Below are 16,226 nucleotides of genomic sequence, written 5' to 3'. Positions count from 1 at the left end.
GGCTGTTACAACAATTCGCGCTTCGCTGGTGTTGGTATTGGATCCGCCAAACTGCCGCAATTACAAGAATGCGAATCCGAATCTCAGTCTGAGTCTGAGTCCGAGTGCGAATTTGAAAATGAATCCGAAACCGAAGCCGAAGACGTGAGGGAGCAGCATCTTGGATGCACTTCAAATGCACTTCAGCCGCGCGAGAGAGAGAGAGAGACCCGACTGTCGCTTTTGGCCAAGTCAACAACGAAAGCAAAGCAAAAAAAACTCGTTCTGGCTTATTTCTAAATAACGGCATTGCGAAGATGAACGACCGGACGCGCTGGCGGGGGACAGACATTTCGCAGACATTTGAGCCGGGCCTACGAGCGGGCCAAATACGAACAGCGACAATAAGCCGGGCTAGGGTGGCTGCCGGCAATAGAGGGGCTTAACAAGATCAAAGTCGTCTTTATAAGTACATATGTAATATATAGACAACAAACATTTTATTATATTAGCTATTTTACAGCAAAATAACTTGATATGCTTTCATAAGTATTTCCATGTGTTAAAGCAAAAGACTTAGGAAACGAACTTGTTGTTTCCACAAAATATCCTAAGATTAGATTTAAGCTCTAAAAGGTCAGAAATTATTAAACTTAAATATTTTAAAGCTAATTTGGTGTTTTGATAAATAATAAGAAATTTCACTTTGCGCGCAAATTGTATTCTTTATTTAATGGAAAAAGACTTAGGAAACGAACTTTAAGGGAAACGACCAAATTATGCAGGTGTAATAAATACAACAAAAAGCGCAATAATCTAATTTTACGAAAAGGGATTACAAAGTATCAAACCTCAACATTTATTGTAGAAAAAAATGAAAGCATTTCCGAATCATTTATATTAGTTCTGGAATTCCTTCTGAATTCGTACTGCCTCAGCCTCTGCAACAGCCTCAAACGAGAGCGACAGTGAATTGTGTTTTTTTTACGATTTTAGCATTTAAGCGTCGACGAGCCTACAAACAACAATTACCGATCGGTCGGATCAGACAGCTAAAAAAAGTAAGAGCTTCTTTGGCAAATTCCACTTCCACTCCCATCCCCATCTTCACCTGCAACTGCATCTCCATCTGCAACTCCGTCTCCATTAGAAACTCCATCTCTATCAGAAATAGCAAATGCACGCTCTCCCATGGAGGCTCATCTGTGTGGGTATGGACACGAGTGCAACAGGAGGATCGGATCGGGTCGGAGCAGAGCGAATCGCCTATATAAGACCCAAATAGGGCCGCGCTTGGCACAGTGTCTAACGGAGCTGCTTTCACTAGACAGTGCGATCAGTGCCAGCCAAACGGGCGACAAAGCGGGCCAAATCAGTGGAATACAGTGGATAAGCGGCAGAGACTCCTTGCAAAATGAAAGTGCTCGTAAGTGGTTCACATAATCGGTCAAGTGGTTCCAGAAGAGCAAACAAAGCAAAAGTTCGGTTTTCTTTAAACTGAAATTTAATAGTCGACATCGCATCAAAAGGATATTAGGGAAATTCTTCCCGAAGTATTTTATTAATTTTATTAACCTTGTGATTATTTTGTTTGGAAATAAGTTATGCGAATTATGCGTATTATAAGAGAATAGATTTGGTTGTCATTAAGTTATATACATGTGCTTGTAAGCTTCAGCTGAACTTATCCTTTCAGATACTTCTTGCGCTGTTGGCCATTTCCTGCCAAGGACAACACCACCATCAGCACCAGCACCAAAATGTGAACAACATTCCACGCGATGACAAGCCAGATCATCATCGCCATGAAGATCTCAGAGAGACCAGCACCTGGATACCCATAATCAAGTACAATAAGGAGCAGAGTGACGATGGAAGCTACAAGACGGAATACGAGACGGGCAATAGCATCATTCATGAGGAAACCGGTTTCCTCAAGGACTTCGACACTAATCCAAATGGAGTGCTGGTCCAGCATGGCCAGTACTCTTACCAATCTCCGGAGGGAACTCTCGTGAATGTGCAGTACACGGCAGACGAGAATGGATTCAGGGCCACTGGCGATCACATTCCTACTCCGCCGGCCATTCCCGAGGAGATACAGAAGGGATTGGACCAGATCTACGCCGGCATTAAGCTGCAGCAGGAGCGTCTGGAGCAGAGGGCCAAGTCAGATCCAGACTTTGCGAGAAAACTGGAGGAGCGACGCGTGGCCAACCAGAATGGCCAGTACATCGGTCTGCTGGAGAACCAATAGAGCCAATAGATCCGCCCAATAGAACCGCATTCCATTCCCCCACCGAACCGATGATCCTGGAAACGTGACTCCTTCGCATTCTATATCAACAACAACAAGACTGTGATTTCACTCTGCAAGCTCTTCCAAATCGCATTACCACTCTGAATGATAATCGTTTAATAACTCTTAAATTTCCCACTAAGTACCATAAAACCAACAGACAGGGGCGCTCAATCAAATTAATAATATTTTATTAACGAGTGTGAAAGTTTCGCTGCTTTGAAACAATAAAAGAAAACTAACGTTTCCATTATGCCGAACCGACTCGATGATGGATTTACCATATTTTCTAGCATTATTTTTCCCGTTTTACAGCTGACCATATCCACGATGTTCAGACAAACGTGACAAAGCGTTTATGGGTCCGGGTCCTCATTATTTTCTCAAAGTGTTTCCCCATTTACCCGTGCATCTCGCATCTCTCGTTGCTTTATTGTTTACTTCGCAGATCGAATTACGTTAGTTTGTTGATCCCATTCCATGCAGGTTGGGTTTTCCAATTTTCCATATTTCTACACCGCCGCCATGGAAATTTTCTTTCGAGAGGAGTCTCTCGACTGGTTGCCAGTTGCATAATTACGACAGATTTTCCAGTGCCATTCGACTTGTTTTCGGGGGCAGGGAGTGCACGGGGGAAGGCTGAGGAAGCTAGTTGAAGTGGTCCGCGAATGGGTTACTGGCGTAGCCCCGATTCCCGCCGAGAAACCACTTCGTTCTGCCAATTATTTAACGTAGGTTACCTTTACCGTTTGGCATTTCGAAAAGAGTAGCCCTTAGCTACGCAAATAAACACAGAAACCAAAAACCACTGTCATCAAGTTGAAAGAACAAATAAGCGAATAACCTTTTGGGCCACAAAACGGCAAACGATTTGACCACCTATTTGCATAAAACGTAAATACTCAGACTATACTATACTATGCGGTTATTTCTTGCTAAAGATAAATCAAATCCGCTGCATTTTCACCACCGCCGTAGAAACAGACCCCAAAAGCGGGGCCCCGAAGAATGTTTATTCGCCATTAAGTTTCAACGCTCTTGCGCATAATTAAGACGAAAAAAAACCATATAATAACGAAGCCGAACAAAGAAAAATTTCTATGGCCCGTGATTAGAAAGAATTTTTCTTGTGGGCTTGCGCGGCGCTGGAATTGATTTGACCAACTCAGTTGCCGTTTAGAAGCCGTCGCGTGCAGATCGCAAATCACCAGCAAAAGAGATACTTCCCATACAATATCTACAAGAAAGCTGAAGATCGAATTCGCAAGAGCGTTAAACCGAAAACTGGTAGCGGTAGTACCAATATTTGTTTGTGGGGAGTGAAAAGAAATGGGGAAGTGAAGTGGTGATCGACAGAAAAGCGAAGATGTGAATAGCTATAGATGTGAATATTTCATAGACATCGGAACTCCGTCAAAGAAAAAGCAGCAAAAACCAAAAATCAAACAATAGATTGTTATTGTGGCTGCTGAAAACGAGAATGAATCAATAAACCTATAAAAACTAACCGTAAACTTGAAAAGTGGCACAGCATCTGCAAAAAAAAGAAGAAGTAAATCATCAAAACAGAAAGACTTTTCAATTTGAATATGGTTAGTCATTGGAAAGGGTGTCTTCTGGGCTTGCTGTTAGCCCTCTGTGCCTGCCAGCTAATTGCTCCACAGCAGCTGCAGGGTCCTCCTCGTCCCAGGGGGCGTATACGCATTGCGGATATGCAGAATCCCGCCTCAGTAGGCGGGGCACCTGCTCAGGGCTTGGGAAACTGGCCAAATGTGCCGGCTGATGGTCCCATCAGTTCCACTGTGCACACCCACATTCCACTGTGGCGCGAGGAGAGCTCTCCCCTGCCGGCCACGCCCAGTCAGGAGGCGGTGGTGTACGGCAATTGGAAGCCAGAGCACCCGGCGAGGCCCGAGGAGGTGGACACGAAAATCGAGTCGGATCCGCAGCCCAGGGAGCGGGTCTACGGACGCTTGGAAGCCATGCTCATGGGATTACCGGCAGATGGTAAGATTTTAGGTGCAAATATGAATTTTCTTTGATATTATCATCACTTAAAGCATGCGAACACTCGTGCTAGAAGTTAATAAAACTATAAATCCTTAGATATGTACCTTATTTGAAAAATGGCGTGCCTTTAATATCTGCTTAGTCGTTTATTTAAAAGATAATTAAAATATAATGCTGTGATATAAATTAATGATAAAGATATATCCACAGCAAGATATTTTTCGTAATTAAATTTTCGAGTAGAGTTTAATGTAGTCTCTTTTCGAAATCGGTGGCTCATATCTAAAATACTTCTATACCACAGCAATTGATGCCAAGCCATCCAGTTCCAGCGAAGAGCAAGTAGCTCCTATTGCGCCTGGAGGCTATCAGAATCCTGTCTATTCCCGTCCAGTCAGCCGAGAGAGCTCGGCAGAGAAATATGGGCGCCGACGCATCAGTACTCAGCAGGCGCCACAACAATTCGCGGTGTCCAGGGTTAACGATTCGGAACCCATATTGAAGGCAACTTCCAAGCAGATCAACGAGTCCGTAGAGACGACAACGGACAATCGAAGAAATTCTAAGAATTCCGCGGACGACAATTGGTTGCCCCTGCCGTATCCGTATCCTTACGATACCACAATGCCAGCGCCTCCTGCAACGAGCTCCATGGTTCCTGGATTTATGCAATCTTCAGTGGTACACCCACCGGCCCCCACACAGGCCACTCGATCCACTGCGGGTCTACTGAATTGGCCCACTGATTTCATCGACAGCACCTCCCTAACGGCGAGCACCGAAAGAATAGATGGCAACTTTCAGGGGAGCATTGACCGGCGCGATGAGAGCGTCTCTGATCCTGCGGACGAGTACAAGTACTACGAGGACTCTCTGAACTCCGCCCAGATGCACAGCGAACTGAGCGTTCCAGAGACCGCGCCGCTGAATATTACCCGGGTGGGCATCCCGTACGAGGATCGAAATGCCTCCGAGGAGCCGACCATATGTGTGCCTCTCACCGTCTCGGAAACTTCGCTCTCCTCCGACAGCGTTGTGCCCCAGGTCGTGGAGGTCGAAAGGGTCTACTGCTTTCCACTTCCCAAGGTGGAGATACGTCCTGGTCATGCTCGGCCGCAGGTGGAACAAGTGTCGAGGGATCAGGAGATACCAGACGCAGATATGGATATGCACCCAACGGAACCGGCTATACCGAGTGATTCCGGCACCGGATCCGGCTCCTCGCGAAGATCACTTGGCACGCTTGCAGTGCTCCTCGTCATAGGTTGGAGCTTCCGGCCAGAAATTAATATTTAGATTTAGTATCACTTAACATTAACACAACTCAGGGGCTATTCGCTAACTACACTTACTTAAAAATTAAACCTAAGCCAACACATGAAATTCACGTAAGGTGTTATTTTATTTTGTTTTGGGTGGAAAATAGATGAGTCAACTTGGTTAGCTCTACTGTCAAAGATAATGTGTTTCATATACTTCAATGAATATAGAATAATCTTTATTCTTTGAGTAAAAGGTAAGCGTAAATTTAATCTGCAATAAAATTTGCGATTAGTAGGTTCATAGGACTTCAAGTAAGTCTTAATCAAAAAATGATAACTTATTATCATATGCTTATAACTTATCTGTATGGATTTACTGATTAACATTTTCATTCACAGAAAAATACTATTAGTTATAAAACGCGTTACACTTAAGTGTTGGAGCTTGATAAGAAACTCGTTGCGCGATTACTTTCGTAAAGTTTTTCCATTGGCATTGCTTGGCAGTTTCTCAGTAATCTGGACCCCAGAGTGAAGTTGTTTTTCCTTTACGGGCAAGGGCTTCGCCACATGGTCCACAATCTCCTGGTCACTGCGGGGTGCGTGGTGCGAGGTGCAGGTGGTGGGGTGCGGGGTGCGGTAATACAAAAAAAAAAAAAAAACAATACTTAACTTTATACCTACAAAATCAACAGTTTTAGCCCAACATCTTTTTAACCGATGATAATTATTGTTTAGAAAAACGTATGAATTACATTTGAACCACACTTATTTAGCAGTAAATTAAATCTAATCGAGTGTACATCACGCTTACTACGAATATTTTCATATCTAACCAGTCAAGCGTCAGCAATAAAAATTAAAGCAATAAAAAACCCTACGTGACCGTATCTATTTATACGATTGGATCATATCTGACGATGCTTAATTTTGAGAGCCACTAGCAAACAAGTGATATAATTTAACAGCTTAAGATTATAAAGATAATACAATAAAATCCAAATACATATATTCCAGATTAATTTTTAATCTTAGCAGAAGCTTCACAAAACTTAACAATTATTTATGATTACTTTTATTTACGACAGCCACATTCTCACCCATGTGGAATTTTTCTAAACGAGAAAGAAACCTCAAATTGAAAAGATGACAGCTGGGTTCTGAGCAATGGTGTGTCCTGGCAAAAGGAAAATGGATCTGCGTTTGCTGTTAATAAATTAATAAGCAATATTTTCCCACCTTTGGTTGCAATTTTCTCGATTTCTGGGCACCATTTCTCGCTCGATTTCCCTGAGTCTGGATTCAAGTCGGTAATAGCGCTTTCGAGACTAAATACTGGAGTCTCAGTTTCCGGATCTCTCTCGGTTTCTAATTCAGTTTCGGAACCACTCAAGAGACATAAGTCGAAAGTTATCCATACGAACTACGGAATTAAAAAAAACTATTTCGAGAAAGAGTTTCCTTAGTTTCATGCTATAGTAAAAACAACCATTTCTACTAAATGTTCAGAAATTATTTATTTAGTGTAATCAATTTTTTATAATTTGTAATGAAAAGTGCAAAAACGATTATGGCGTTTAAAACCTTCAGGACAGTCTTTTTCTTTTGAGGATGCCATGCCCACACAAACCATCAAAAAAATTAGCTTCAAAAACGAGCCTCGGGTGATAAGCATTGTAAAGTTCGATTTGGTAGTGTTAAAAGAAAGATGAAGTAAATACGTTCACTCTGTACAATATCGCACTAAGCACTAAATCAGGCAGTCTCATTTTTTTAAATTTATAGCAGTTTCTAAAGACGCATTTAATTTAAAACACACCAATAAAACACAAATATATTTCTGCCGTCGAACGAACTATTAAATATTATTTAAGTATTTTTTTAAGTATTATTCAGTTTTTCAACACCCTACCATTGTGCGAATCACTTGAAATGGTTAAAGTTTAAGAGCTTACCTATTAAAATAAGTTTGTATGTAGAAATTATTAATTTTACGCGATTTGTTGAAAATTATGTATCGTGTAGAAGGAAACGTTTCCGACCATATAAACTATATATATTCTTGATTAGAATCGATCAAATTTTTGGAAAATAAAATACGTTTAATTAAATTCGCACCAATATAAAACAGCTAACTCTCAGCCGCCTAGCCATATATAATATAATATATCATACCTTCAAAACCACACTCGTTAATGTGTTTGGCGTGCCTAGTTTTAATTAGAAAAAATTAGTTTTTATTGTCAAAATACCTCTATCCATACATAATACAAATTTAATTACATTGCTAATAAAGAAAGCAATCCGCTAGATTTTAAATAAATAACATGATTGTCCAAGTTTATTATTAAGTATGAAAGAAAGAAACAAAGAAGAAGATCATCTAAATTCTCATTTGTATCACTTCACTTATACGACGACTTTGAATTCTCGCGACTCGGTATAAACCGGAATATTTGAATTTTACCAGGTGTGTTATTGAATTCTTATTTCCTAGAACCCTTTCTCGCAACGAATTCCTCTTGCGCCACTCGTCGAAGTGTCTTTCCATTTGGATTGGCTGGTAGCTTATCCGTAAACTGGACGCCAGCATGAAGCTGCTTTTGAATGGAGGGAAGCCTCCTGGCCACATGATCAGAAATCTCCTTGGCGGTAATTGAGGAACCACTACGCTTCACCACCAGTGCACCAGCAGCATCGCCCTGCTGCTCATCATAGATGCTGATGACGCAAACTTCCTCCACGTTAGGCAACTCTGAGATGACGCCCTCGATCTCAGAGGGCCAGTAGTGGATTCCCTGGTACTTGAGGACCTCCTTTTTGCGGTCCACCACATAGAGCTGGTTCTGCTCATCGAAGTAGCCTAGATCGCCGGTATGAACCCATCCTTTGTCGTCCTGAGTTCGTTGAGTCTCCACTGGGTTACCATAGTATCCTTTCCAGGGAAGGCCCGTGTGCACATAGATCTCTCCCTGCTCGTTGTAACCCAGGCTCTTGCCATCATCGTCCACGATCCGAATCTTTATGCCCGAACGCAGCTTGCCTGCAGTGTTGACGTTTCCGAGTCCGATATTATGGGATACAACTCCTACCTCAGTCAATGCGTATACTGAAACCAACTTTGCATTTGGACAGAGCTCTTGCATTTTCTTCAATGTGGTCATGGACGTGAATCCGCCTGCATACGTCACGCTGCGAAGGGACGCCAAGGCTTCTTTCGTCGCCCCGGGAAATGCGATCAGACTAGACATATGGCGAGGAGGCAATATAACTGTGTTGATCCTGTACTTTTCAACAAGCTTTACAAAGTATTTCGGTGAAAATGGTTTGTTAGTTATAATCCGGGTGCAGCCCACCACAGTGCTCCAGGTAAATAACCTTAGGCCACTGTACCAATCCAGACTACTAGCGGCAAATACGACCACTTCGCTGTTCATCATACTGTCAGAGAAATAAGCGATGAAGAAACTTTATAAAATAATGTATCAAAAATTCTCACTCGGTGGCCGAGAAGAGAGCTCTGTTGGAAATGCAGACAGCCTTGGGTAAGCCAGTGGTTCCCGAAGAGCAGAGGATGGCCACGGTCTGTTTACCTCCTTCCCTCAGAGGTTCTGGCCTTGGATAACCATTATTAGTTTCCCATTTGCGTATATATCACATTGAGCACTCACTGGTAAAACATTTCTGTGGTAGTTGGCTCCAGAAAGGTATCGATATGGGGCACTCCTTCAACAGAGTCAGTAATCGTGAAAATCTCTGGCTGCCATCCTTTAGCTGCAACACGGAGTTTCTCGTGGTCCTGACCATCGCAGAAAATCACAGTTGGTTTGGTTATCGAGAAAATGTGTGTCAAAGTGGCTGAAATCAGGAAGATTTATGTGGTTATGTAATGGCAAATGCCCTTTGATCACCAACCTTCGTCCGACACGGGATTAACCGCGTGGAAGGGTGTTCCATTTAAAAGGCAGGCCACAGCTACAGGAGTTACGTATGTTGAGTTTTTGGCCGCAATCCCAATTACATCTGGATGCTTGAGTCCTTTTTTCTTCAGGATCTGGGCAATCCGAATGGCCCAAGTGATTCCCTGCCCAAAGGTCATTTCCACACCATCCACATCGTTTATCTGTTGAGGTGGTTGGCAGTGTTGTTAAAGCAGTTCTAATGAAAAATCATTGTGATCGATTGGACTTACCTGACAAACGTTTCTGGGCCAGTTCCTCATCCCTTTGCAAATTACACTACCAATGGATGTCTCATCGGTGTAGGTGTTGGCCCGCTTGGCTCCACTCCAGATACGGTCCCTCGCATCGTAAGTTGTTGGCAGTCCCTGCATTGTTGGGCGTTTCTTTTCGGTCGAAATCAAAAGTACTTCTGTCCGTCGGAGATGGGAAAGACGGTATATATAGCGGAAGGGAACTTCAAAAACTTCCAGTAAAAGAAGACCTTCATCAACTGTCTTATCTCACCCTATCTTAACACGAGTATGTGGGTGATAAGATGATGTATAAATGCCAATTATTAAAATATTTTTTATTAATGCCAAGAGTATTTCTGCAGCAGTATTTCTGTAAGCAAAAAGAATAATAAATTCGTTGAATGCGAATAAATGAGAATATAATTGTGTCACGTTAAATTAGATTATTATTATTATTATTCAGCATTTTCTTTAATCTTATCAGTCTTTATAAAAGAATTAGTGGTTAAAATTCACACTATCTTAACCAGCTTCAGTGAGTTCCAAGTTAAATGGGTTTTTGTAAAACGTTTGGCAGCTTGGAAATAAAACGAGATAAGATAAGAACACACTCCATTTATCAAATGAACGTATGCTAATTGCACGTTGCAGGATGCTGGCAAATGGTAGTTGGGCGTCCCGTTCCGGACTAAGATGTCATTCGACCCGTGCCGAGAGTCAGCTTGACAGAGGGCCCGGGTCACAAAATAGCTCAGTCTCAAACGGAGAGCTCAGAGTACCTGGCGACCCTCTGTTCTATGAAGCCCCTACAAACATCCATAAGCTTTCGTCTCTACTCTGCGACCGTCGACTAACGAGATAAAAAGCTCTGGCATAGAAGCATATGTCGAATCGCGATCACTTTCGTGTTCTGCATCGCTTTCCACTGCGTCAGCGTAACGTTTTCTGGCCGCGCGTTTAATTCGGGAGCGAGGCATGTCTAACTTCTTCGGCGATCAAAAACTTAATGTGAAGAACAAATGTTGCAATAATGCGTAGAACCCGAGTCTACACGCAATACCAACACACTTTGGAGACTTACTTCACTCCACATACATTAATACCAACACACATACTGGCAATTTTGTCTATTCCTTGCTCGTCCCGTTATTAGCGGGAATATATCTCTCTCCCTCTCGCTCACGCCCGCGACCAGACTACGTTCGGCAGAAACAGTTATTTGCCACGCTGTTGCGAAGTAGAAAATGCGTGTTCTAAGAACATGCAAAACGAAAGAGGCGAACACAAAGTAGCAGAAAACGGTCGTTATATTTGAAATTAAAAGTAAATCTGCGACACGGCCTTCCTGACCTCACACACGTCCTCGTGGGTTAATAATTCATAACGCATTTTCCTTTCTCAATTCATTTACATCATTATTATTTTCTGTTAATTCTTTAAGCAACTTAACACATTTCTTCCAAGTTTCATTTCTTAGTTTTATCATTTAATTTTAAGCCATGAGATCCGGATTACCACCAACTTTTATTCAGAACATACCATATTCATAGTGCTTCTCTGAGAGCGTTTACATTCTTAGTTCATTACATTACTTTCTTCCACTAGCGCACGGTTCATCAAACCGGCCAGTCTATACTCTTATTAGCCTAGAGCACAGCTTACAACTCGACAAACCGGCCAACATACATGGCACACGGTTGACGCAGTCTATAGGCCAGCCAAATAACCAGCACCAACAATCGTTTCCGGGATTCGAACTAATCTGCAATCAAATGGCGAACCACATTAACTCGGGCACCCATCTGAAGAGAAAGTCGTCTCCCGAATCGATCCGAAGGTTTACAAAATCTTAATCAATTTCAAGGTCCCAGCCCTCACTGGCTTGATCCTCATCACAGCCCTCACTGGCTTGATCCTCATCACAGCCCTCACTGGCTTGATTCACAGCGTCTTTTTCTGCGCCTTCATCTTCAAATTCTGTGGTAATCCCCTTCTCAGGCATACTTCGCAAAAATTCGTGAGAATATTTATAAGTTCTATTATTGTTTAATGCTTTGAGCTTATATCTATCTCCTGGTAGTACCTCGGACACCAAAAATGGGCCTCTAAACTTAGGATCTAGTTTGGTCTGGTGCCGCTCTTCATTTTTGAGTAGGACATGGTCACCAACCTTGTGTCTCACAACAGTAGCTTTATTCTTGTCAAATCTTTCTTTATCAATTTTGGCATTTTTTTCCATGTTACGTTTTGCTATTTCTCTAACTTTTTCCACATCGACAGTATTTTCATTATTTATGATAGGTGTTAGACCAAACGGCCTTGCTTCTTTGCCAATGAGTATTTCTAACGGGCTAACTTTGGTCACTCTATTGGGCGTGCTATTAAGAGCCAGTTGAATTTCACATAAAGAATCCTGCCAAGATCCCTGGCCAGTTTCAACCGCAGTTAGCATGGATTTGAGAGTACTCATAACTCGTTCTACTTGGCCATTGGCACGACTAGCACCTGTGGCGATTAAGTGCAACTCTATTTTCTGAGCAGAGCAGAAATCACGAAACCCTGAACTAGCAAAACTACGTCCTTGATCAGCGATCAATCGAGAAGGGACACCAAATAACGATATTAAAGACCTTACTGCCTTAATGCAACTTATAGTATCTAGCTTTATGGTATGGGATAAGAAGACGAATTTGGTAAATGCGTCTATTAGCACAATTATGTATTCCTTCTGATCATTTTTGCCGCTAAGTTTCCCGGTAATATCGACATGAACTGTATGCCATGGGATGTCAATCTTAGGAATGGGATGCAGTTCGGCTTGTATTTTGCCAGACGGGGGCTTTGACAACCTGCAAGTAATGCAATTGTCCACAAATTTGCGAACGTATTTGGACATTTTATCAAACCAATAAAACTCGTACATTTTCTCGAGAGTTTTCTCCCAACCAAGGTGCATGATTGACTCGTGGACATTGTTGACAGCAGACCACCTAAATGGCTTTGGGATTATAGGCAAACAACGAGACTTTCCGTTTCTTTGGATTTTCCTATACAGAGTCCCAGACCGTAGTTCGTAGCTTTTAGCCAAATCTCCGGGCAATTCATCATTACGTAATTTAGACACAATAAGAGCGGTTTCTTCGTCTCTTTGCTGTTCGGCCAACAACCAACCATCAGATATTTCTGTCAGATTGATATGCTTTTCCACTATACCTGCTGAATTCCTAACACTTTCTGGAACTGGATTCCGGGACAGAAAGTCAACATGGGCCATACGCTGTCCAGGTCTATACTCTATATCAAAATCAAAACATTGCATGTACGACCACCACCTATGAACCCTGGGAGTTAACTCTATCTTTGTACGAGAGGCCTTAAGCGAATTGCAGTCGGTGAACACAACAAAATAACGGCCATGCAAGTAATGACGGAAGTGTTTTATGGAGTTGTATACGGCAAGAGTCTCCAGTTCGTATGAATGGTAACGCGATTCTGCTGATGACGTCATCTTGCTAAAATATTCGATAACTCGAGGCTTCTTTTCAATTCGGTGCAACAAAATAGCGCCATAGCCATCGGCACTAGCATCCGTGTGAAGCTCGATATCAAATTGTGGGTCAAATATAGTGAGAACAGGTTCATTAGTTAAAATAGATATTACTTGTTGCCGGATTTGCTCATGCTCCAATTCCCACACAAATGGTTTGCTCTTTGAAGTTAAAGCGTAAAGAGGTTTGAGCAGTTGTGAAAACTTTGGTACAAATTGGCGAAAATACGAGGCGAGTCCGATAAATTGTCTCAACTGAGTGATGGACCGCGGAAGTGGCAGATTAACAAGGGCTTGAATTTTTCTAGGGTTTGGTCGAATCTCACCTTCTCTAACTTCAAAACCCAAATACTCTACACAAGACTTAAGAAACGAGCATTTTTCAATATTAAAAGAAAATCCTGCTTGAGTGAGTGTTTGCAATACTACTCGTAGCCTATCAAGCGCCTCTTCCTTTGTATGTGCAACTATCATTACGTCATCCATGTAGACAATTGCGTATGAGTGGGTAAGATCACCTAAGGCACGATTAATGGCTCTTTGGAACACAGCAGGGGCATTTTTGAGTCCGAATGGCATAGTTAAATATTCGAATTGGCCTTCTGGGGTAACGAACGCCGTCCGCTCAATTGAATTCGGGTGAATTGGGATCTGGTGAAACCCGCTTGCCATGTCTATACAACTGAAAAACCTGGCACCACTCAGCCTAGCGATCTGATCTGAAATAAGCGGCAATGGATATTTCTCCGAGACTGTATTTGCATTAAGCTCCCTATAATCCACACAGAGGCGGTTTGTACCATTTTTCTTTCGAACAAGCAACATAGGGCTCGCAAAGGGGGAATAACTAGGTCTTATAATGTTTGATTCTAACAGCTGTTGAATTAGATGCCGAACTTTTGCCTTTTCGTCTACACTCAACCTATACGGGCGTCTTTGAACCGTCTTATTTTGGTCGATCAAGCGAATTTCTAGCTGTCCTGTAGACACACGGCTTTGTGGAATTCCACTAATAAATGAACCCGAATATTCTTGCAAAATTGATAACAATTGGTCTCTATCAGATCCATGCACGTCGGTGTCAACAGTAGCCAAATCAGGATTGCATTCAGAAACTTCAATGGGTAATATAGATTTTTCGTTAAACATAGTAAGGGCCTTTGATGTAATTGTCACGCCGATTCCCTGGCTCAGAATATCTCGACCAATCAGAGCGTCATACTTGATGTAATCATTTAACACTACATGAAACAATATTTCAAATGAACGTTCACTAATCATAACATTTGCCAGTATCTGTAAAGTGCTACAAACAGTATTACTACCAATACCCTTTAAAATGACTACGCTGCTTATTCTAGTTCCGGATAGTCTCTGCGAGGCGGCTTCTTTGATGAGTGAGCATTCAGCTCCGGAATCGAAGCAGAATTGGAACGACTCACCAGATTGCGATACAGTTCCAACGGGCTCAAGGACAGTACAGATGTTGACTTCTTTTACGATATGGGTTTTGTTAGATGACGAACGCTCCTGACGATCAGGACACACAGTAGAAACGTGTCCATCTTTTCCGCACTTGTAGCAGGTCACAGAAGACCGATCTCTTCCTCCCATGTAACCAGGGCGTTGTTGGCCGGGTTGCTGGGTATAATCTGCCACTGGTTTTGAGCGACACTCCGCCTTTTTGTGGCCGGTTTTTCCGCAATTATGACACTTGATGTGAGAATAGAGCTTAGCTCGTTTTCCTGGCGGCGCTGATGTATTGTTGGAATGCTGGCTCGGTCTAGCATCAAACGAATAAGCTTTAAGTTCTTGTTGTAATTCGTTCCGAGTGTCGATATTGGTGGTAAAAACTAAACGCCTCAAACGCCTGTCAATTCCAGCTGCATGTGCCAGCGCAACGGAGACTGCAATTTGTTCCACACTCAGCGACTTCCACCTGGCCATAAGCGAAGTAACCATTCGGCTTCCGTATAATGACAGGCACTCTCCTTCCGTAGGGCATCCTTGTAGCAGATTCATAACCGCTGCAGCTAATGTCTCTGTTCCCGCAAAATGTTGCAAAAATAATTCTCGGAACTGAGTCCATGTTATGCCAGGGAAGCACGTCTGAGATAGCCAATGGGACGCGCTCCCTTCCAGCGACTTGCTGAGGGTCATCACAAGAGCGCTGCCGTCCAGTTGATTTTCGGAAAATATATAATCCACCGTTGAGCACCAGGATTGAGCGTCTGAGCCTGAGCGTTCGGGATTAAACTTTGGCAATACGACAGCATTTGAGTTTTTTGGGTCTCTTTGTGAGTTTTGCACTTGTTTTAACAGTTCAGAAAAATGGCGACTTTGCGACTCCAAAATTGTCAGTAAATTATTTTCACTATTGGAAGTAGGAGTAGGCGATCCCACTTCTGATGTCGAATCGCGATCACTTTCGTGTTCTGCATCGCTTTCCACTGCGTCAGCGTAACGTTTTCTGGCCGCGCGTTTAATTCGGGAGCGAGGCATGTCTAACTTCTTCGGCGATCAAAAACTTAATGTGAAGAACAAATGTTGCAATAATGCGTAGAACCCGAGTCTACACGCAATACCAACACACTTTGGAGACTTACTTCACTCCACATACATTAATACCAACACACATACTGGCAATTTTGTCTATTCCTTGCTCGTCCCGTTATTAGCGGGAATATATCTCTCTCCCTCTCGCTCACGCCCGCGACCAGACTACGTTCGGCAGAAACAGTTATTTGCCACGCTGTTGCGAAGTAGAAAATGCGTGTTCTAAGAACATGCAAAACGAAAGAGGCGAACACAAAGTAGCAGAAAACGGTCGTTATATTTGAAATTAAAAGTAAATCTGCGACACATACATAATTATTTTTCCAATAAACCTCTTTCATTCTGAGTTGTACCATTTACTTGAACAGTCGATCGTTT

General features: G+C 42.5%; 3 protein-coding genes across 4 annotated transcripts; 2 read left to right on the top strand and 1 right to left on the bottom strand.

Annotated features, from left to right (window-relative positions):
* The first annotated feature begins 1,283 nt into the window (after positions 1 to 1,283).
* LOC6530113 (endocuticle structural glycoprotein SgAbd-2) lies at positions 1,284 to 2,542 on the top strand. Its single transcript, XM_002091023.3, has 2 exons — positions 1,284 to 1,405; positions 1,676 to 2,542. The coding sequence occupies exons 1-2, from the start codon at positions 1,394 to 1,396 to the stop codon at positions 2,234 to 2,236; spliced, it is 573 nt and encodes a 190-aa protein (XP_002091059.1). The 5' UTR covers positions 1,284 to 1,393; the 3' UTR covers positions 2,237 to 2,542.
* Positions 2,543 to 3,462: 920 nt separating this feature from the next.
* Positions 3,463 to 7,257, top strand: LOC6530112. The gene is made up of 2 exons (XM_002091022.3): positions 3,463 to 4,285; positions 4,593 to 7,257. Exons 1-2 carry the CDS (start codon positions 3,868 to 3,870, stop codon positions 5,582 to 5,584), a joined length of 1,410 nt encoding a protein of 469 aa, XP_002091058.1. The 5' UTR covers positions 3,463 to 3,867; the 3' UTR covers positions 5,585 to 7,257.
* On the bottom strand, positions 7,049 to 10,580 carry LOC6530111 (4-coumarate--CoA ligase 1). Of its 2 annotated transcripts, XM_002091021.4 has the most exons (5): positions 9,743 to 10,580; positions 9,466 to 9,673; positions 9,222 to 9,408; positions 9,050 to 9,166; positions 7,049 to 8,991 (listed from the first exon to the last, which is right to left on the bottom strand). In XM_002091021.4, the coding sequence occupies exons 1-5, from the start codon at positions 9,881 to 9,883 to the stop codon at positions 8,037 to 8,039; spliced, it is 1,608 nt and encodes a 535-aa protein (XP_002091057.1). In that variant the 5' UTR covers positions 9,884 to 10,580; the 3' UTR covers positions 7,049 to 8,036. The 2 variants fall into 2 exon arrangements, with proteins under 2 accessions (XP_002091057.1, XP_039228472.1); XM_039372538.2 differs by lacking the exon at positions 9,050 to 9,166.
* Positions 10,581 to 16,226: the final 5,646 nt, after the last annotated feature.

Source organism: Drosophila yakuba, chromosome 2R (assembly GCF_016746365.2).
Source record: "Drosophila yakuba strain Tai18E2 chromosome 2R, Prin_Dyak_Tai18E2_2.1, whole genome shotgun sequence".
NCBI classification, from domain to species: Eukaryota; Metazoa; Arthropoda; class Insecta; order Diptera; family Drosophilidae; genus Drosophila; species Drosophila yakuba.
This window is presented reverse-complemented; position numbering and strand designations above follow the sequence as displayed.